The sequence below is a fragment of the Mytilus californianus genome, unplaced genomic scaffold, assembly GCF_021869535.1.
Source record: "Mytilus californianus isolate M0D057914Y unplaced genomic scaffold, xbMytCali1.0.p SCAF_5, whole genome shotgun sequence".
Lineage (NCBI taxonomy): Eukaryota > Metazoa > Mollusca > Bivalvia > Mytilida > Mytilidae > Mytilus > Mytilus californianus.
Window position 1 is genome coordinate 100,611,049 of NW_026262701.1, and position 24,158 is coordinate 100,635,206.

Sequence of the window (24,158 nt, forward strand, 5' to 3'; positions counted from 1 at the left end):
TTGCGATATAAACGCGTATGCCATCTGTACTTTTCCGAATTTCATTTGCTGATCTTGGAAAGTATAAAATTTACATTTTTTTTTAATATCCACAAAAAAATACAAATCCAGTTATGTGGCACAAATGAATCAAGATAGTCGGAATATCAAAAGCAACTTCATAAAAAAGTAATAATAAAGCAATAATGACATCTTTGTATTTCAGGTTATTTTTACAGTCGGAAATGCATAACTGATTCATCATTTTACCATCATATGTCCCAGATCATATACAAATTTCATATACAGTTCGGTTATTATAAATAAAAATGATATTAATGTGTATGATCAAGGATGTATATAGTAAGATTCATTTAGTAATATAATCTTACTATATAAATCCTTGGTATAACATGTTAACAGTACCACAAGATATCCAAAAATCGTTGTTTCGAGTCATAGTGTTAATCATTTGTCTGATCTTGTTTGAAAAGCATTTATAACTCAGTATTCACATAATTTTGTCATAATAAATAGAGTGGGGCGCATATAATTTCGCCGGGGACACAATTTCGCCGTTTTATGATTTTGAGGTGTAGAACGAACTTCAAAGGATTGCTGAAATGGAAGAAATATGCCGGTAGATTATATTTTTATAACAAATTTGATTATTTTTTAAACTTAGACAAAATTTCGGCACTTACCGCAAAGGACCGAAAAACGAACAACGATTTTCAGCCAATTTCCTGAATGAAAAAAAAAGATTTCAAAGAAGTATTTCTTAGTAATTCTTTGACTGATTGCCCTAAATTTCAGTTCTTTACACCTTTGAAATGTCTGCTATTCATCTATAATGAAATTGATTTGATAAATATTTGTTTAAAGCTGCAGTTATTTGGTTTTAAATAGATTTGTAAAAACGGCGAATATGTGTCCCCCTATGACAAAACATCAGGAAAATTCAAATAGCCTTTAATCTAACTTTTCAGATGATTTTTTTCAGAGAAACACGTTTTCAAGCTAAGCCTGAATATTTTGCTTTGATGTTATCTTCATATAGAAATATCAGTATACTTCAAAAACTTAAAGGTCTGAACATTAACTGCAGATTAACTGAAAATTATGGCGAAAATGAGCACCCCACTCTACATTTTTTTTTTCTTTTACTGTTAATTTTTGAAAATTTTTACTCGGGATATTTTATCATTTCTTTAACGAATACCTTTCTAAGTATGAAAGATTTTGGACAATTGCAAATAAGATCTATTTCATCTTCTATTTGTCCTGAGTTACATAACTGACAAACCATCATATTCCTATTTAATTTAATAAATTTAACCTCGTTATTCTTTACTCTTTCATATCTACCTGATTTCGTATACAGAGACTGTGAGAACTTATGCTAATTTAAACCAAATTTAGGGGTGCCTGAAGTTTTAGATATTTAAATCTTCTTTGTTAAAGTTGTCTTGAAATTTAAAATATGTAGTTAGCAAAGTTTCCGGAATATAGAAATAGAAGTATTTTATAATGGCTTTTCTAATCTGTTTTTTTTTCAAGTCCTTTTTTAGAACCGTTCAAAGAAAACAAAATGGACGATATCGATATCGTAATATTCGATATACAACAGATTAAATCAAAGCCGATGAAATTGAAACAAAAACTGTGCTGATCGGAATAATTAACACTCTTCACTCTTCTTCATTTGAACGATAAAATCGAAAACATAGAGACAATGTTAAGTTAATAGAGGACATTAACGCAAAAATGTCTTCAGTAGTGGCACGAGTACAAGAACACGAAGAGCTACTAACTGATATACAAATCAACAGCAAAGTAATCGAAGAAAGTGTTGAAAGTATATATAGGGAAAATTGTAAATACTGCCTTAAACCATTTTTATAGGAATATATAATTATAATTTCTAAGTCTAAGTCGAGTTTATATCTAATATGATTTATTGTGGAAAACCAGCTGTTTACCCGCAATTATGTGATTTTTTAAAATACTTTCCACATGCAGTTCATGCTGCATGCAAAATTCATAAATAAAAAACGTGATATCCAAACCTGTTACCGTACTTTTGAATATTGTCCATTCTTTTTTATATTTAGTGTTGACCCGTACATCATTCGAATCCCCCCCCCCCCCCCTCTGTTTATGGATCTGAGCATTTGCGGCTAACAGTATGGTATAGAAAGTGTTTACTTTTGTTTTCTAAAATTGTTACTCTTTCGGCTATTTTTCGTTATCCTTATTTTTTTCTATTAATCTCTATTTTTTCTATTATTGTACTGTTGTTGAGCCAAGAACTTCTACGCCATTTAGTCCTGGCGGCGAGTTGTCTCGTTGGCCATCATACCGCATCTTAATTTTATATAAGGTATATATCGTCATATTGGATTGTAAAATAGTAGTACACAATCGGTCCAGTTCTTTGCTGAAATCTGCAAATTTGAGGCAGAATGCATTTTTGTGTAAGACTGTTTATTTCAATAAAGAAAAATAAGTGATTTATTGTATTATATTGACTGTTTTTACAAATATTAAATATTTGTTGTTGTTCGGTCCAATTTTGTTACTTGGTCATATATAAGGGGAGATAACTTTTATAGTTCAAAATTGATAACGGAATGTTAACGAAATTTTCATTTTTTTCTGGTAGCAAGAAAACAAGTTCGGTGAAACCATGTTTTCTTTTTATTTTCTAAAAGCATATATTATTAAATAAAGGAAACAGTAGTATACCGCTGTTCAAAATTCATAAATCGATTGAGAGAAAACAAATCCGGGTTACAAACTAAAACCGAGGGAAACACATCAACTATAAGAGGAAAACAACGGAACAACAGAAACACTGGAGTGCAACAAAAACAAACGCCAACATGCAAACGAACTATTTGATAATAACTGCCATATTCCTGACTTGGTACAGAACACTTTAAGAAAATATTGGGTTGAACCTGGTTTTATGGCTAGCCAAACCTCCCGCTTATATGGCAATGTTAAAAAATATCGCTAAAATGACAACACTACGTCACAGAAATACAGCACAAACAAACGCAAGAAACTCAGCACAGAGAAACAAATAAATAATATAATAGTCGTTACAACATGTAAACCGCAGAATAACAACGAACATCGTATATATCTTCTCATCTTTTGATTAAAAATTCTATCTGATAGATTTCTTTCTATTCACAAAAAAATACCCTGTTTATTTCATGAATAATCTATGTAAAGTTGGGAAATTTTTCGCAAATTGTAGCTTGTAAAATATCCCGTTGACCCACACTTTTTATTATTTTTTTGAAAAAAAGCATGAGTCAAGCATGGAAAAATCTACATTTTGGCAAAGTATAAAGCTTTCTGAGAAAATATTTGGTGATGAAATTTTTAATCCACCTTAAAATGTAAGAAGGGTACTGTAGATGATTTCTTAAGACTTCTGTTTTCTATTTTTTCCTTTCTTTTATTGATCATTGCTTCGTTATATATACACAAATTTTAATTATTTTTTCGTTAAATACGCACCGTTTGGACTACTGAAAAAGGGAAGTAATTTCTTGTAATAACGTTGTCGAATGATCGTGCTAGATGTTGATTCACAGCTGTTTAGTATCAGTGTTTTGAAAACATGGCGCTAACATTGACAGAAGAAATCATTCGAAATAGAGTTAATTTACAGCATGACAATTTAGGTAAATGTTCGTTTAGTTTTCAGTGTCAGTTCATACCAATATTTTATTATTAAAGTAAAATTGTTAATATTTGAACATGTCAGCGAAAACAAAGTTCTACCAACAAATATTTTAGTTCAGAGTATTTCTGTTGTTTGCATGACTGAGTTTTTGTTTGCCAAAAAGAGGAAAATATTGCTAATTCATTTGAAACTCTTTCGGATGCATTTCTTTAGATATATCATTACAAAATTCTTCAGATATTCATGACGAAAAACTTTTTAATAGATAGAGCACTGAGAATACAATATATTCCTGTCAACTTGTCATGACATGTTAGTAATAAACTATTCATGGCATGTTATTAAATGCCTTTATTGCATTACTTTAAATTGTTTAAAGGCTGTTCACATTTCAAGTTGTTGAAAATAATCTAAAACTGATATTACAATAAATTAAAACCTTAAGTTGTTTGTTGTCCACTGTGTAAATCTGTATATTATATGTAGTCAATTAATATTTGAGTTATCTCCCATTATTTACCTAGACTTGATAGTTAAGCAATAAGTTAAGGTGAAAGGTTCATTTTTTTGGAAGGATCTACAAAGAAGAAAAGGACTTCGTTGTTTAACATCATTGCACTTCTTTTTTTTTTAAAAGTTGATATTAAATTAAAGTTAGAACTGAGATTTGTAAAGATGAATTAAATAAAAAGAGAAGTTGTCTCTTTATCATAAAACAAATGAAGACTAGATCAAATGCAATCACTCATACAAGTGGTGTTATATTAAAAGATACTGCCATTTATAGATAAAATTGCCACTAAGAAAAACACTTTTTGATGCTGCATAAATACATGTAAGATAAAACTAACATTGTATATTTACTTAGTCACATATTGCTAAAACGTGATTAAAAGGAAATGTTGGCTATATGCCAATAAATAAGCAACCCAACAACTCACAAAATCCCAAACTGACCCTAACTTTTTTTGTCACTGAAAATTGAGTAAATTATATTTTCACCTGTATTGTTCTCGACAGTGATGTTCTTTTTGTTCATCTGCCAGCTTAACCATAGCTGTCAACTGACCAATATTCTGCGGGTGTAACCCGAGAATTTCCCCCTTCACACAGGATTTTTTAAATACCCACCGGGTATTCAAATAACCAGGGATTTCAGAAAATGACATGTTTTCACCCGTATTTCTGACCGTTATTGTTTCCAGTATTTAGAAGTCAAATATACATGTACTTTCGATTTTCTCGGCTTTTTCCTTTCAAAAGGTAAACAATTGAAATTAGAATTTGCTTATTTACCGTGCCAATGACAGCTATGAAAACATTACATTTAATTGAAAAATAACAATTTGAAAATTGTTAATTTTACCACAGAAAGTTGAAGCCAGTCAAGCTTGACATACAATTCTATGTCCTGATTAAAAGATTTGCCATTTGCAAATATCAAATATCCTGTAGAAATCATTTTAAAACAATTTGAACCTTTTAATACATTTCTGTTGGAGAGAATAATTTTGTTATCACTTAAATGTAAAAGCTTTAAATCAAATCCATATGCTCTAGATATTACACTAAAAGGAAACACACTAACTTTCTATTTATCTTCCTCCTGTGTATAGGAGCACATTAGCTATAATATTGATTTCTAATTACATGTACATGTATAGCTGGGGTTTATGAAATTCATTAATAAGAAGTAAACTAGTGTGAATAAAACAATGAAAGGGCATTGCTGTAGAAAGATATTTAATTAATGATAAATATTTATATTCTTTTTTAACAAATACAAAAGTGTTTACTTAGTATTTTTAGGAAATTAAGTGGTACATGTATATGTTATAGTATATAAAAAAAAAAACTCTCAATACTAAAATTGGACCGAAAAAAGTTTGTATGCCTTATGACCTGACATTTTCTTCTTCAATGCAGGTCATGACCTGCATTTTCAGTTTCAGAAGTTGACAGGAATGGCTTAACGCAGAAAATCATCAACAAAAATTGTGTAAAACTGATTAAAAACATATCTGACTGACCAATAGCAACCTCTACAAATGGCTGCTTACCATTTATAGAGGTTTATACATTACCCAATCCTATTTAGGAACCAGATAAGGCTATTCATGGTTTGTCAATCAAACATGTCAAATAAAATAGAGTTTTGCCGACCTACATTGTACTAGCTGACACCTTTTTTTTCAGCAGGTGACCTTTAACTTACATGGGGTTTTTTGCCTAATACTTGTGTTTCTGCTAACATGCTGAAAAAATTGAGTTGGTAGGTAAGCAAATAAGTTTATTTTTCAAAAAGTTTCTGACTGGTTACAAGGAAAACAGTCTGACTTGAATATTGCTTGTTCAAAAATGACCCAAAATTTTTGTAGGGTAGGCAGGGTGAGTTGAAACAGAGGGATTTTTTAAGACCCTATACAGTATGTTAAGCTGTAAATTGACCTGAGTGTATGTATAAAAGTTGTGAAACAATTTAATAGACTATTAAAGATATACCACAACACCAAATTCCCCAAAAAAGAAAAAATAATTACATGTAAGATATAAGTAAAGACTTGTGACTTTGGATAGACTCATTGACATGTCATTGGGTTACACTAAACCCTCCCTCTTTTGTTGTATATACGCATATACATAGTAATGAAATAAAATAATCTTGTTGGTTGTTTAAAATTTGCCAATGTTATTAATATGTAGATATATATGCTGTTAGTCCTGCATGCTCTGAATTCACCGAAGTTGTCATTTAGACCATTATTGTGGGATCATAACTACATGTAGTATTGTACAGATGTATTAGTGAAAAGAAAAATGTGAAATTAAAATAATACTCTTGTTCACTACGTTTTTTTTTTTCAGAGGATGTGAAGGCATTATCTCTGCCAGGAACTTACCATGAAAAAGTTGTAGAACTAGGAAGTTCCTTTAGAAAATTCTCCAGACTAAAGTCCCTTGATTTATCCAGAAATACTATCACATGCTTAAAGGTAACAAGATATTCTTTCTTAAGAACTTTGTATAAAGTGTTACCAATACATAATCTTAGAACTTGATACTTATTCAGGGGTGTGGAAATCCTATGCCCGACTCGCTCGACTCGTACATTTGACCGACCGTACAAGCAATGTTTTGTGTCTTTGTTGTCCGTGGACAAGTAAAAAATTGTTGCTTGACAATGTTAATTTATATAACCATATAGAAACATTCTCACAATTTATCAAATTTGACAAAATATCAAATAACAAGACGAAAGCAACATGTTCAAGTAAAACAACATCAATGATCAAGAAAAAAATCCACTATCAAACAACAAAAAATAAGTATGCGGACCAGGGTTTCAATAATATTTTGTGATTTTTTTCCCATTGATCCGGGATTGTCAATCAGGGTTATAGCAGCAATTCACCAGAAATGGTTATTATTAATTTCGAGCTCTGATTTCTCAAGAATGAAAACTAAATGACCGGTCAAGTTGGATAAGCATCTTTAGATAAGTCATCCTCGGAAGTTGAACAACGGAAAAGAGGCGCCTCATAAAAAATAAAATTGTTGAGCCAAGAACTTAGTTTTGGCTAGAAAGAACAAACGGAAATCAACAATTCAATAAATTATCTATTATTTGGTTTTCATCTCTTCATTTACTTTAGAACTTCGCACAGGCTCACAGTGAGGAAAATATAAGTCATGATATAATTTCCCAGTTTCATGTAAGCTAGCATCAAAAAAACATTCTTTAGTTTAAAGTTGTTATTTTGGTTGGTTTCTTTCTCCTTGAAGTATACTCTACTTATCTTTTTATCACTCTAACATACAAACAAACACCATGGATACCATTTTCATAGTGTTTCAAAACTGTTTTAAAAACATACATGTTTACAGTAAAATACATCTTCTTCATTCCAAAATTCATTAAGAAATCAGGACAAGTAACTTTTCTTCTGGACAAGTAAAATTTACAATTTCACTTGCCCTGGGACAAGTGGTCACAACAAATATTTCCACACCCCTGTTATTATTCAAGATTTTATACTTAAAGCAACTAGAACCTAATTGGGTTATAATGTTGTTTTTGTGTGCTACAGTACATTATGGATTTCTATTAAAATTAAATTCAACAAACTTTTCTAAAGTTGTCAAGGAATATATAAGGTAACTTTCCAGGGGATGTATTTGGGATTGATTTGCTACAGATTGCTTAATTTGTGTAATATTTTATATTTACCCAGTTATCTCCCCTTATTTGATAATATTCTCTATACTCTGTAACAGTCATTACAGTTTATTTGAAAATTAATGTTGCATTTGTATGGTACATTTCATTCACATAAAACAAATATTGATATTATCTTTTGTTTTTCACAGGGACTGGAACATCTGAAGCTTCTGGAAAAACTGAATCTGTATCCTTGCAATTAGTTGGAACAAATTGATATAAGAATTTCATTGTGTATAACCATTTGAATTGAGTTTTTAAAAAGTTTTATACTGGTGGAAGAGGGTTTGATCTCCCTAGGCTTTTTAGCATCCTGTTAATGTGATTCTATCTTTTTTGAATGTGATGCTTTATGAAAAGATTTTCTTATAGATTGTGATGCTAACTTTAAGAATTTAAAAATATCTCATTTCACCTGATCTGATTTAAGCATAGTTTTGTAATCTTCAATACTGTACAACACAAACATGGCATACTCAATTGTAGTAACAGAAAAGAATATTGTGCAGCAACTTAAATTCACAGTTAAAACTATTTAAGATAAAGTCATGTAAGTGAGAAAAAAAAAAATCAAGCCAAAAACAAATCATTACTTTGTTGTTTCCTATCTGATGTCAAACCAACAGTCTTATTGTTTTTTGTGTGATGAAATCAACTGCAAGATGTGATATATCTGAAACAGCTAATAAAAGAGAGACAGAAGATACTAAAGGGATATTCAAACTCATAGGTGGAAGACAAACTGTCAACGGCATGGCGAAAAATAAAAAATGACCAAAAGACAAACAACAGTTCACAAAACACAACATAAAAAACTATAGACTGAGCAACAGGAATCACAGCAAAAGTCGGGTTGATCTCGGACAATTACTATTATGTGATTGCAATTGTTATTTTCCAATATAAGGATCCATAAAATCGTCTTTCAAACATATTTTCAACTGAAAATAATATATCTACAAATATCTTTGTATTGTTTATCCTTAACATAGAAAAGATACTACAACAGTATTGAGAGTTTTGAGGAATTGAAGAGATTAAGGTTCAATACTAATCTAAGAGAACTTGACCTTCGATTGAACCCTGTTACTAGGACTGAAGCAGACTACAGACTATATCTTATTCATATGCTTCCAAATTTACAGAAACTAGGTATGGTTTGCATCTAATTAATAAGAACACATATACTTTTGTATTTCAAAAGTCTGTTTGATTGTTTTTCTGGAATGATATAAATCATTCAGTGTTCTTCCCAGGATTTTTGGATAGCACCAGGGTAATGAGTGCTTGGTGAAATGATTCGTACAATCAGTCATTTTGCGTCGCTAAGCTATATTTCTGGTTAGTTTTTATGTCATTACCTCTTTGTCTTTTGTTTTGTTTTAATACTGTGGTACTGTGTTATGTAGACATTGAGTCTGAAAATTATTGGTAAAAAAGAAGTAAATCAATAAACCGTTTGTATGCTTTAATATCTTTTAAAATTTTTTAAAAATCCTTTAAGGGCCTGGGGAGAACACTATCATTTGAGAACTGTATTGAAACTGCAGTGAAATAGCTTGTGTTGAAGGCCTAACTGTTTCAGACTTTGGAGAAGAACACAACCAGAAAACTGAACCTTTGCTTTTGGTTTTGTCAAGTACATGTAGTGATTTTGTGTTGGAATTAATACACCTTCTGTTCTGTAATATGATATCAATTATATAAATCACAGTAAGACAGCAACCAAACAACACATTTGAAGGTCACATATGTCATTATGACCTTCACTGATCAAGCACTTAACCAATATATATGTAACACTCAGAAACGTGTCCATTCCCCCAAACGTGTCCATATGACGTTGTTGAATTCAAAACATGTCCAGTTGCAAAAGGGCAACCAAACCTGTCAGTATTATGAGCGCACAAACGTGTCCATTCCCCCAAACGTGTCCATATCAAGTCAAAATGTTTCCTATTATGAACACTCAATCTTGTCCATATTTTCAAATGCCCATGCAATTAATTTAATTTTTGACCTTCAAGTAACAATTACATGTCCACCAATATTAAAATTTATAATTTTGTTAAAATCCAACCGACAGTTAAATCCTTGCCAAAGTTGGGCGTCCATTTTGGCTGTGTGGGATGTAAAAGTACGCAGTCATGTCCCTCGTGTAGGAAGAGATAGATCTACCTTATGTATTTATTTATGTTGTAGGGGCCTCAGTGGCCGAGTGGTCTAAGTAGTTACTACTGTAATCACTAGCCAGTCAACACTGAGGTTGTGAGTTCGAACCCCGCCCGTGCGAGTGCACTCGACTCCAATCTTAATTGACTAGGATTGTCAGTTTTCCTATCGAAGGTCTGTGGTTTTCTCCGGGCACTCCGGCTTCCTCCACCAATAAAAACTGGCAGCCACGAAATAGTCCAAAAGCGGTGCTTAAAAGTGGCGTTAAAACACCAAAAATAAAAAAAATATTTATGTTGTCATTCTGAATTTGCATGAAATATTTGTAACTGGACTATAAGCAATCAACAATGAAGAGTAAATTCATATGTTGCAAATCAAACTTGCAATTATACTAATATAAGCAGCCGGCGCTGAACAAACAAATGCTAACAAATTTAGGATTTTCTTCTTTAAACTCTGTTCCTTTTTTAATCTCCAGTAATTGTGCCAAAATACTTCAGCATTTATGTCTTTTGAATACGGCTTTAATCTTTTTTATAGGATCTAATCGAAGCCCGACATCTTAAATCGTGTCCCCGAGAAATTAATTGCCGTAGACGTTATTAACATCACTGAGAACATAATAGCGCTAAAAGTTTTGAGACGTTCAGGCGTCCCAAAGTGGACACGTTTTGGCGAATAACAATTATCGGACACGTTTGGGGATGCGAAATTGGACACGTATGGGCGATTTGGGATTTTAAGGACACGTTTGGGCGGAATAGACACGTTTGGGGGAATGGGACACGTTTGGGGGGATGGACACGTTTGGGAGTGTTACATATATATGATGTAAATTTAAGGAGAATGTAAGAAATCCAAATTATACAAGTAATTTGACAAAATATACTCACATAATGTTATAATTTGCATATTTTTTTCACTTTAGATGATAGAGGTGTTAGAGACAGAGAGAGACAGGCAGCTCTAGTCCATTTCAGTTCAAGTCAGGCCACTGAGATGACACCACATGAAGAAATCATTGAACCTCCACACAGACAGCCTAACCCTCGTGCTCAGTCTGTAAGGGGCATGGGGAAAGGAATGACAGGTAGATAGAACTATCTCAATATTGTCCACCCAAACGACCCAACACTAGGGCTCAGTCTGAAAGGGGCATAAGAGAAAGTATAGGTCTACTGTGGATTCATTTGTATATGTTGGAATAAATTTTTCGTGGATTGAGGAAAAATTGTATATTCCTGGACATTTTGTTTCATTAATATGCCAAAGTTTGCATACAAACCAGTAGAAAACTTATACTTTGTTGACATTTAAAATCATAGTTAACCTATACCCACAAAATCCACAAAACTGGTATCCCACAAATAATAACGAATCTACAGTATAAAAAAATCTGTGGAATTAAAGTGAATATAGGAAAAAAAATTATTAAATGTAGTTCTATTAAATATATAGCAGACAGTTTCAGTTTAAAAGAATGATTTGACGAATTTTCATAAAATATTTTCCGTATCAAAGTATGGTATGATGCATATAGCAAACAACAATTAATAGTGTTTTTAAAAAAAGAAACATCATTCCAAAAATCCCAGTCTGAATGGGACAATTATTTGTTTATAATACATTTTTCCTCAAGTTTATTTCTCCATTCAGACCAAATACCCATAACTTTCCTCTCCTAATTCAAGAATTAACCATTCATTACAATTTTTAACCATTAGTCTTGCTAAATGTATTAACTATCTTCTGGCTTACTCTAATATGTGGTAAATGTATCAAAATTTAGTGCAGAGCTTTCAGAAATATATATATAGTATATGTGGCGGGTTACCACCTGCTACACTGCTCCACTTACTTCAGAATACTTGTGTTTGAAATAAATATGCAAGTAGCTGCCTATTTTGGCAGCTTTAGAATACTCCAAAATCAATTGAAAGCTCTGTAAGTGAGACTAATACAAGTTAAATTATCTTGAGAATAAACATAATATATAGATCTCATCAGGATATGGCCATCTACATATTATTGGACCATGTGTATTGTGTACATTGTATTCTTCATTATTAATCAATTTAAGGAATGATTTCAACAAAATTATGTAAGAGGAGGCACAGATTTGAATTTTCCAATTTCTACCATGGTAAATTTTGCACGATTTTTTTAGCGCTCCTCTAAGCATGAAATTTATATAATCAGGAGAAAACTTTTTTCAGCTTTAGATGATGATGACGTAGCAGTATTAGATTTGATAGCCCATACAGGTGGGGACTTGAGTAAGCCTAGACCTATAACAGGGTCTGCTGCTAGAGAACCTAGTGCAGAGGAATACTCACTAGAAGGTACTGCCGTCTTTTTTTAGTTCATGAACTTGTTTTATTATTTGAATACTGGGAAAATGAATGAAAAGATATGATATGTAGTTATACATCAATTAGACAGGGCCCTCGGTCATAAAACTTTGTTCAGTACTCGGAGTACAAAATTTGTGCTCGAAACACCAAATCCAGTAAACCCCTTAAATGCAACAACACTAGAAAAGACATCTAATGTATACCTGTCAAGTCAGGCAAAATCTGTAGAGCATTAAGATCTGGTACCCAAAGAAGTTGTAATCCTTTTTATACCAAGAGTGAAAATTCAAAATATATCGGTAGTACCGGTAAATTGATTATAATTGATTAATCATAGGATTTTCTTACCACCTCATAGCAAAAAGCTAAATCATATAAACTTGTCTATGGCTGTCTAAATAACGATACAAATAAAATGTGGGCTTATGGATTAGAATAAGAAGTCTATATATATCATTTCTGCTGTAGTTTGTATTTAAAACATTTCTAATCTTTGGATAGTTATTAGTATAAGTTTATAGCCAATTATTTATGCCTTTTACTAACAGTATTACTGTTCATTGATACCTTTCAAGAACTCTTCTCATTTCTGAAACAGACTTCCATTCACCAAAATTACATGTATTTATGTGTTTTGACATGAATTTGGGATGAGAATAGCACACACATTTGGTAATGATATATTTGATATGGAATGTTGTTAGAAATGTAAAAGTTTTAGCTGCCATTAAATTATCACAAATTATAGACACATGAACATATGTTATGTTAAAAAATTAATTTACAATTGATCACTTTGTGTTTAGGTCATACTGATATATGTAACAGAATAAAGGGAGTAGAGTCAATAACCTTGAAAATGATTATAACAAGATATGGATATGTTTTTTTTTAATTTAAAAACAAATTAAAATATTAATTCTTTAGGTACACAAATCTAATATAAAAGGCATTTTGACTTTTATAATTTGTCAAAAATGCAATCAAAGAAAACCAACAGGATGCATCTAATAATATAACAAAAAAAGTATGAAATGTTTATCTGTTTATCATGCTTTAGTGATTTACGTTAAGTTTTCCTTCAAAGTTAATTTTTATGATACAAAGAGACCTACAATCATTTTTTATCCACTGGGTATAGTTGTATCTTTTGATATATCAAACAGTTTCATCAAAAAATAAATCACTTTGGCCTAAATTTGATGTTTCAGTGATTAAGGTTTGAAGATTACATCTGAAATTAGTTGTCAGATACTAAGATACCTATCAGTAATAAAACTTAAAGCAGAACATACATGTCCTGTAAACACTGACCTTTGTTAAATTTTACATCTGAGTTTATTTCTCTAAAACATTTAATGTATGTAATGAGACATTGGGATGCATCATTGTGTTGATGGCTTCCTAAGTTTTTTTTCTGATGCAGACACTAAGAACTGAATTTTGGTTCTTTTTACCCGGAAATTAAGCTTTAATCCTATAAAAATGTTAATGATGCTATTAGGTTTTGGAGAGTATTGAGGAACAAGGCTGCGGCAAAAGTTTACATTGACCTTCTGACAATTTATTTAAACTGCTTATCATTGAATACTTAATTTCAGTTCTAAAAACTATGGAAACAGTACCAGAAGAAGCTATTGAGGTAAGCATATACACACACAAACTTTACAAAAATATCAGTTTTTGCTATTACACACACATACACAAACAAGAATGACACTGAGCATATCTTCTTTCCAAATAAAAAAAGGGAGTAATAATGTTGGCTAATACTTACATGCACACAAACTCTATAAGAATGGGTTAACACGCACATAAATTGGTTATAAAGAAGAGACTTTAGTGTCTAGTATTATGCATTGTGTTGTTGAACAATAGTTTTATTAACTTCTCTTTCTTCCCATCTCTGGGCAAAGATATAATGCTGTCACTGTACTAGTCCTTTTGCAGACTGCATAGAGACATTCAGATACTGCTTCTAAATAGTGTGTTGTAAATTAAAATTGAACAGAATTGAAATAATCTAACTTCTATTAAGCCTAACAACAGTTAAGATGATACATGGTCCAGTTCAGTTTAAGTTTAGATTGAAAACAAACGACCAAAAGGTTTATATGGTAGCTTTTAATGCAGGATTACCAGCAGACAAGAAAACAGACGGGCAGTTCAGGAGACGGACCAGTAGCTCCTCATCAGAAAAAGTATCCCAACATTCCTGCTGGTCATACAGGATCATATGATGTTGATGGTACAAGGTAAGAGTTCTTTTTAAAGTGATTTAAAAATTCTATTTCTTTATTACCTATAGATTTATGATGAGAGTGAACGTTTATATTGGGAAATGTGAATTGTATTTTTGGTTGTCAGTTTCATAGGTGGTTGAAGCCTTGAAAAAAGGATAAGTATGTTTAAAAAGTATGGCAAAAAGGCTTTTATTTCTGTCATTTGATACAGGGTAGTTCTATTATTGCCAGTATGGGATGATTCTGTTTTTGCATTAAGTGTAATTTTCAGAAACTCATGTAAATGAATTTGTTTTTGTAGTAACTGTGCTTCAAAGCAATTAAACTTGATTGTTCATTAGATTGTTTCTCAGCAGAAGTAATTTTAGATTCAATCTATTGAAAGAGAGTCTAACAAATTGGAAAAAAAAACATATGAAAACTAGTAAGCTGAAACAAATGCATCTCAAAGTACAATTTAAGAAAATCTCTGAAATAAGAATGTATTGTATCAATTGTCAATGACTATAACAAACCTAATTTGAAAAAAAGCATACCTTGTTTTACATAATGTTGACAATATTAACTTTTATTACAAGATAGGAAATTTTAGTTTAATTGGTATAATTTAAATTTTTATGCCCCACCTACGATAGTAGAGGGGCATTATGTATTTCGGTCTGTGGTCCATCCGTTCGTCCGTCCCTTCGTCCATCTGTCCCGCTTCAGGTTAAAGTTTTTGGTTAAGGTAGTTTTTGATGAAATTGAAGTCCAATCAACTTGAAACTTAGTACACATGTTCCCTATGATATGATCTTTCTTATTTTAATGCCAAATTAGAGTTTTTACCCCAATTTCACGGTCCACTGAACATAGAAAATGATAGTGCGAGTGGGGCATCAGTGTACTATGGACACATTCTTGTTAAGTAACTGTTTCCCTCTATAAAGATACAAATCGTTTTAAATTAAAAAAAAATCATTTATTACAGACGAGATGAAAACCTACAATACCAGGATGAAGTTGATGCGTATACTAAATTTAAAAGTCATGGCTACTTCACACCTCATCCTAATATGGGTAAGATAGATTGATGCTTTACTTAATTGCTACTTCACACCTCATCCTAATATGGGTAAGATAGTTTGATGCTTTGCTAAATTTAAAAGTCATGGTTACTTCACACCTCATCCTAATATGGGTAAGATAGATTCAGATGATTATGAAAGACTATGCCTAATGTCCCATATAGTGTTTCCACAATGCAACATGATTATGGTTAACAGCTCCGAAGTTCCCTAATTTTGTGAGCACACTAAATAGCACTTTTTTTTTTGGTAGAATTTCATATAATATTGCCAAATATGTAAACTATATATAGAAAAATTGGGAAAAAAGATATATTTCTAGTTGTTAAAAGATTGAACTATGAAACTCAAGAAAATTTTTTAATGCAGAAGTTTCTGTCTGAAATGGAAAAAAAACATATCAGGTGAAGAATGTATTTATTAATTCAAGTCGAAATAGAAAGGTTTTGTGTTGGACAACAGATGTTCCCTGTGATCATGAATTCTGTAAATTTTTATTGAAAAAAAGTCTTCAAACAGTTTATTTTTTATGAATATAAATTTGGTAGCATGATATTTATTTTGGAAATGTTTCTTAATTTGACATTTCTTTTACTAATAGAATATTCATATTTTAGAGAATGGTAGAGATAGATCAGAGAGTCCTAGAATACCTACTGAAAGACGACATGGTGGTGAGGAGGAACCCAATGATCACAGAAGGACAAAGAGTGTCCCTTCACACAAATTAAATGTGAGGAAAATTAATGGACTTTACATTTGTATTTATAGTATATCATAGAAAACTGCATAATGTGAAATGTACTGTTTTATTTTTTTAGATTTTTATATTAAAACTTTAACATTAATCCAAGTTGTATGCTGTTCAACTAAGGAAGGCTTGCAAAGTTTTTACTGAAGTTTAGAACAATGTATTTGACGTCTAAGCCACATGAATTTGATTATTCTACTCTATACAGATCCAATAATGTACTAACACTCTGATCCATATTAAGAAGCAGTAAAACTTCTTCTCTTCATGAGCCTTACAAAGTAAAAAGTATTAAGTCTTTACTGTGGATTTTCAATGGTTAACTTTAGGACTTCATATTATTAAGTAACACATTTAATTACCGTATAATGATCTTGCAACCCATTTTAATTTCACAACCTGGAGAAGCAGGAAAGGACCTATGAAATATGTGAAAAGAAAAATAACAATAATACCGAACTCCAAGGAAAATTCAAAACGGAAAGTCTGTTGTCATGTGAATTGTATTTAATGAATACATTTATTACATTATGTCAGGATTCTTTGGAAGAATTTGGTATGCATAGAATAGAAGGAGATCGTCTTGAAAATGGACATAGATCACGCGAGAGACCAAAGTCTGAAAACGAGCCAGTTCAGGGAGAAACTCCAACATACAGGGAATTCTTATTTAAAATGTGTGATCTTGTAGATAGATACTGGAATGGGACCAAATCTTTACACAAAAATCCTAAATACAAAGGTTTGTTATAATTTCTACTGTTTGTGTTTAGGGTTGGAAAATATTCACTATTCATGCATAAAGCTAAATGCTGCTTGATTTCCTGATTCAGTACTCATGTATTATGGATATAGTTGTTTTCCAAGTCACTCAAAGATGCTTATTTATTTCTGTTTGATAACTCTTGAAATGTTTTAAACACCAATTATTGTTTTATGATCAAACACTGAATGCATGCTTCTTTTAGCTTTTGTAAAAATATCAACTCTCAAATTCAGTATGTTAATTATCTTTGAAAGATCTTCTATTAAACTGACATGTGTACACTTTTTATAAATTTAATGTTGATGTTTTGAATTCTAGTATTTTCAGTACAAATGCTGAACAAATTTGTGCTACTTACATGTTTGCAGCATTAACGTTATTTTTACATAAATTATATCTTCAGGTTTTGCCTATACTTTAATACAGAATCTTGGAAAAAAGTTTGGTGATGATTCTACAAGGGAAAAAAGATATGTTGATGAACAATTAAATCGACTTGAAGAAGAAAATTATCGTTTGAGGAAGCAATCCAATGATACCAAAGCAACATTAGCCGATAGTACATTTAATGAAACACAGATGAGAACACAATTACGGAAAGCACAGACAGATGTGGTAAGACGTCAGTGTTGTATAGTTTTTCACGTATATTATTGTCATAACACATCAGGAAATAAGTTGAATTATCTCTTACTTTAGTCATTACTGTTATCAATTAACAATTCAAGAAAATTTTTTAAAAAGTTCTTTGTTTACTATTTCTCATTGTCCGTCGGTTCCCGAACTGACAATATGAAAAATATTTTATAGAGGAATAATTCATTGGTTCACTAATGGAATTGCAATGAAATACATGTACCTGCCTAATCAGCATCAAATGATAATACAGGTTAAAGATGTAAAGAATTGAAATGATTTGGAAAAGTTGTTAGGGCTATTCCATTAAAATGTATGTGGGAGGGTAGGAAGGGAAGTTAAATTATTGAATGTGGGTCATGGGACTTTTTTCAGTATGTGTTTTTTACCATAATGAACAATTATCTAAAAAATGGTTCTTGGTTGTAGGGATAATTTGAAAGTCCCTTCCTACCCTCCCACATACATTTTAATGGAATAGCCCTAACTACAGTTAATTGTTTCTTTCTTAAATTTATTTCTTTTACCCCACAGGATCAATTGAAAGAGCATTTAAAGAAGATAGTGACAGAGAATCGTGATTTACAGAAGAAATTAAATGAAACAGGAAATGAAGGGTCGGCTGTTAATTCCATGTCCTCTGTTAATCAGACACATTTAGGTAGGATGCCGTCTTCAAATCACTTTTCATTCAAAGCTTACCTAGGAGAAAAGTAAGAAGGGAAGCCATGTGATTTTGATGAAGGGAAAAATGTTTTAGAAAACCAACTGTTTCACAGTGAAGAAGTGTACAAATAAATGAAGACTTACTTTTTAAATGTTTTCCTTCAATTTCCTAGCAAGATGAGCCCACAGAAATGTTTGTTTTTAACACAGGCATTGTTCAAAATATGACTTACATTACAAGTTTTATTGTGAAGTTACTCACATGTACCCCATGTTTTGTTGGAATTAGAACATGGCTTTGTTCACAAAACAAAAGAAGAGCGTCATATCAGAATATTTTTTTTGAATTTCATACCTTTTTATGATATATTATATTTTAGATGAATTACAAAGACAGAATGATGTATTGAAGAATGAAATCCAACTTTTACAAATCAGATTAAAACAACATGGTCAGTTACAGGACCTTGCATCCATGCTACAGGATAGTCACAAGTAAGTTAAGATTAATACAAAAGATAAATATATGTTAATTAAATTTTCAAGCTTAGAGGATATAAAAATTCAAGATCCTTTTGTTTTGAAGGAATATCATATTTTCTATTCAGGTAATTAGAAAATACAGCTTCTCTGATTTTTTGGAAGTTTGAAAAGGAAAATGGTTCTAGATTAACTGAAAAATTTTAATCTTTTGAGATACTGATTATTGTACAAAAACATCAGTTTCAAAATATAGATCATATCATGAATTTATTAATGGAGGTCATGATGTATAGATTACATTTTATGGACCTACTATCAACAGTGTCAGAGATCTATAAGGATTATCATGTTCATGCATCTGTCTTTCCATCATCAAATGGTTTCCCAACATTAAATCAAGTGGCCTTCATATACTTTAAGGACCCTATACTAGGGTTAGGGGTAGGTTAAGATTTGTTTGAGGTAACATGAAATACAGTTTGATTTTTACATATTTAGTACTAATTGTTCAAGTCATACTCCTTTGCGATATGAAAAATTACATTATTAGGTTTATGCTGTTAATTAATGTTCAATTTGACTTAAAATCTTTTTGTGATTTTATTTATCACCCTTACTTGCTTGGGGGATAGAGTGAAAAAGGCATGTGTGACTGAGAGACAACTAACTCTTGGTTGCCATCCATAGTTTACTTAACTTTTAGAATTTCTTCATAAATGAAAAAAATTTCAACAAATATGAAATTTTTGTTTTTGTGTGTGGATCACAATAAACTTGAAATCCAGTATTACGGTTTTAAACATTTGTAGATATTGAGACATTGCTCTTAATATTTGGAAAATGATTATCACTTTTCATTTGAGTTTCAATAAGTGATTATCAAAAACAAAATTTAGCAGAGGAAGAAATTTTGTAGGTTTGTAGGTCATATTCATCATGTTTGTTTACCTTTTTCTTTTAGATCACTTGTCACGACTAATGATCATCTTTTAAAGGAATTAAACGACACTAAACAGAGACATAACAATGAAGTTCAGCAACTCAACTGGAGTTATAACCAATTAAAAAAATCAATGAACTTACTATCCAGTCGTAACGAGAGTAGTTATCTTCCGAGTGTCAGTAGGGATCAGGGACATAATCCAGGGCTCTCTAGATCAGATCAAATGCTAGGATGTGCAACTCTTTATGATGGTAGAGAAACATAGCATATCATAGAAGTGATTTAAATATTCCAAGCATTATTGTGATAAAGCTGCTGTGAAATTTTTTGAATTTTGTTACACATTAGTTGTTCCTACACTGACACACAAAATGTAAAGAAATGAAACACATTTTGATGGTTTGCCTTGATGTTTCTACAAAATGCACTGTATTCATATGAAACATTGATTATGATTTGATGAAGACCCGTCTTAGAAATTTGATTTAAGATCATACAATTAAGTCCTAATCAGCTGGTAGGGAATACCTCCAAATCTAAATATATCTGTTATACCAAACACAAATGTTATTTTTTTGTTTTTTAATGATTCAAATGCATTTTAGAGTTGTGTTCAAGAGTTTTAAGCATTTCAATAAGTAGAATCATTAGTAGGCAATTGTGAGTACACACAGTAGCATATAGAATTATTGTTAGTATTGTTTCACTTCTTACACTTTGTAGACATTTTTGATAGCATCATTGACCTATGTATCTGTTCAGACTTTAATATTAAAACCAACTTTCCATATATATTAAGTGGTACTGAGTAGGGAAAAGAAACTAAAATTAGGTTTTCGATTTTTATAATAATTAAAGTCACAATTCTACAGTTGTGTGAATTTAATGCATCTGAATGTGACCATGAAATAATTGTGTCCTCCCTATGGTGTGACTCGTTCTTCATTGTCTGTATTTGGAGTGTTGGTTTCTGATCAATAACTGACATTTTAGCTGACAAATTCTTTTGAAACTTTAACAGGATTTCTTGTAGGCAAACAATTACTGGTAGTATTGTTAAGTAACATAACAATCAAATATCCACATTTCTAGTTTACAAATGCCTTTTTTTAAAGTTACCTTATATTTTTGACAAGTTATCAAGACAGTTTGTTTTAAAAATAATTGTTATGCAGAAAGCAATGTGTTTTTACCATAAACAAAAAGAGTTCTAATGTGGCAATGGAGAATTATTATTATTTATTAGATTTTTATTTTTGCAATATTTAAAGTATTTACTTTGTTTAGTTAGATTTATTGTATTTAATATTATTTCTGTAGAAATGATTATGTTTTATATTCTTGCCAATTTGATTCCGCCCTGTATTTTATTCAAAGTTTTATCTAGAATAATATAATAGTTAATATATTAAAACTACACAGACACATTTATTTATATCTGAATATATATATATTGTGATGAAATGCATAACCTGGTAGGGGTATGCTATAAAATGTATATTCACAGACCAGTGTTGTTAAAGTCAAAACCTTGGTCATAGATTGTAGATCAAATGATTTAGAATTTGTTGTGCACACAATTTCTTTCACCAATTGTGTTTTTTTTTATTATGTTCTGAATGTAGTTATGTCTTTTCAATTGGCGGATCCCACACAGGGCAGGTGCACTCGACTCCAATCCAATCCAATTGACTAGGATTTTCAGTTTTCCTACCGAAAATCAGTGGTTCTCTCCGGGCACTCAGTTTTCCTCCACCAATAAAAACTGAGAGCCGAGAAATATCACAGTAGTGTTGAAAATGGCGTTAAACACCAATCAGTCAATCAATCAATCAATTGGCCGTTTCAGAATCTAATGCATTTTGGGTATTATTTTCAAAAGCATACACCAAAACGTTGTGATTGGTTTAAAATATTCTGAACAGTGGTAATTGAACCAATGATGTAACGTTATTTTCATTTTGCTGTACAAACAATGAGATTACCCATAGTCCTTTAGATTCTGAAAAGGCGAATTGGCCCATATTTTGGTTTTAAGTTGATATAACCTTAGAATACAGTACCCTCAGCTTTTATGTCTGTGTCAACATCCTGAGTTCTGACTCAGGAATAATAAGCGAAAGAATCCTTTATGTAATATTTTTTGATCCAAAGATTTGTAGATATGTTTAAAAGATATATAATCATCTAAGTATATGAACTTCATTTAAGTATGCAGGTCATCATCCAGGCAAAATCAATTAAATAAAAATTACACAATTTATATATAGACCCTGTTGACTTGGTTTGGGTTGGAAAGGGGTGGGTCATTTGTTGGCTTTGTTTATTCTGATGTATTTGTTTTTAGCAGTTTAAAAAATTAATTGGTTCATGTTTCTTTTACATGTTTTGGGAATGGAGTCTTTAAACAATTATTTGTTCCTACTATAGAGTTATACGACAAATTTTATGATTGTACATTACCTATATTTCATTAAATTACAGATGAAATTACAGTATTAATTAGATAATGAACAGAAGGAGAAAGGCCTGTCCAATCAGATCATTCATTACACACTTTACTTTTCTTTCTACTGCAATTTCCTTGGTGCTATTTGAAGATGAGATCTGTTCTAGTTTTATTAATAATTTACTCTACTGATTTCATCTTGTTTTTTGTTTTTGTTTTATTAAGCAGAACATCTGTCTTAGATTCTTTCATAATTCTGAATCTTTCATTGGAATCCACTGAAGCATTGAATATAAAAATTCTTGAACTAACACATTTAAAAAAATCTGTATGCCTTAGGTGTGAGACCTTTATAATGTGTTTTCTTAGGTCTGGAACCTTTTAAATGTATAGAAGGTCCTTTGCAAGTCTTTACCAACTAAAAATGGAAACATTTTGTTTATTCAAGTTTTGATTTAATTGACACACATAGTTGAGTGTAAAACTGAAAATGAAAAGGTAGAAAGTATATGTGTCATATATTTGTATATGTTTATATAAATAATTTGTGTGGCAATGTAAAATAAAATATTTTTGTAATTTAATTGTTTTATCATATCTTTTCCATTATAAAATAGTTGTCTTGGTGGTCTCATCATCTCTTATGGTAGTATGCCTGCCTCCAGTGTGGCAGGTCATGGGTTCAATCCCAGGACGGGTCAAACCTAAGACTTGAAAATTGGTAATTGCAGCTTCTCAGCTAAGCAGGCAGCATAAAGGAGTAAGGGCAATGACTGGTCAGCTCTGAGTTAGAATAATATGTCAGGGTAGGGTGACATATCTTCCTGCTGACTGTCACAAGGTGTTTTAGCATGTAAAAACTCAGACCGTCCGTCTAGTACAACTCGGGGTTCAATTTCATATAGCATTAAATCTTCATCTCATGAATATGTATTTAATTGGCCACTGGATGTTAAACAGCCATCATCATCATCGTCATCATCGTTTGCATCATTGGGTCAAATACCTTTACCTTTTTAGATTTTATTTCAATCATCTACCGGGTCTGTTGACAAATCCATGGGTTACGCCCCCTTTCCACTTTTAAATTTTCTATACAATTTCACAATCAAAATAGAGGACAAGATTGTGGCTACAACAGTTTCAACATATGGGGGTCATCTATAACATATATTCCATAACGGTCAACCAGCTAATGATGACATCCATAAAGCTTTCAAAACAATGACTTCAACTTCACCACTTGGAACCCTTGGTTCAATAGCTTCCTTGTAAGCAGTAACCCTTGATCAAGGTGATCATCATAAGCAATGCAAACTCAGGAATATAGTAGCAACTGGGAGACATATACTCCATATGCAGTCGCTGCTTGAATTTTGTTAAATAGAAATGGAAAAGAGAGGCAAGGATACAAAAGGAACATTCAAACTCGTAAGTCGAAAACAAGCTGGCAAAGCCATTGCAAAAATTAAAAAAACAACCAAAAGACAAACAACTGTATACAAAACACAAGACTGAGCAATAAATCCCACCAAAAATCAGGTGCTCCGGAAGGGTAAGCAGATCCTGCTCCACATGTGGGACCTTTCGTGTAGCTCATTCAAGTACAAACCCAGTGATAAGTGTAATTTGGTAGGTCACATTCGAGGTAAAGAGGGTGGGATTGTGTTTAAGATAATTGGAACATTTCTGTTTTCATCTGTGAAAAACATATTCCATAACGG

At 31.5% G+C, this 24,158-nt stretch overlaps 1 protein-coding gene and 1 long non-coding RNA gene across 2 annotated transcripts in view; one reads left to right on the forward strand and one right to left on the reverse strand.

Moving 5' to 3' along the window:
* Positions 1-24,158, reverse strand: part of LOC127702195 (uncharacterized) — a 305,823-nt gene that overhangs the window by 206,332 nt on the left and 75,333 nt on the right. The window lies entirely within an intron of this gene.
* On the forward strand, positions 3,610-23,018 carry LOC127702129 (centrosomal protein of 72 kDa-like). Its single transcript, XM_052206215.1, has 15 exons — positions 3,610-3,680; positions 6,548-6,675; positions 8,051-8,088; positions 8,899-9,053; positions 11,005-11,166; positions 12,293-12,418; positions 14,032-14,072; positions 14,564-14,685; positions 15,644-15,732; positions 16,358-16,473; positions 17,029-17,233; positions 17,661-17,872; positions 18,428-18,554; positions 18,940-19,054; positions 20,004-23,018. Exons 1-15 carry the CDS (start codon positions 3,617-3,619, stop codon positions 20,248-20,250), a joined length of 1,947 nt encoding a protein of 648 aa, XP_052062175.1. The 5' UTR covers positions 3,610-3,616; the 3' UTR covers positions 20,251-23,018.

Bases quoted from the DNA above. Each gene is read 5' to 3' on its own strand.
- LOC127702129 (XM_052206215.1), top strand. From the start codon at position 3,617: ATGGCGCTAACATTGACAGAAGAAATCATTCGAAATAGAGTTAATTTA. The intron at 16,474-17,028 runs GTGAGGAAAATT...ACATTATGTCAG, and splicing joins TCCCTTCACACAAATTAAAT to GATTCTTTGGAAGAATTTGG. The intron at 18,555-18,939 runs GTAGGATGCCGT...ATTATATTTTAG, and splicing joins TGTTAATCAGACACATTTAG to ATGAATTACAAAGACAGAAT.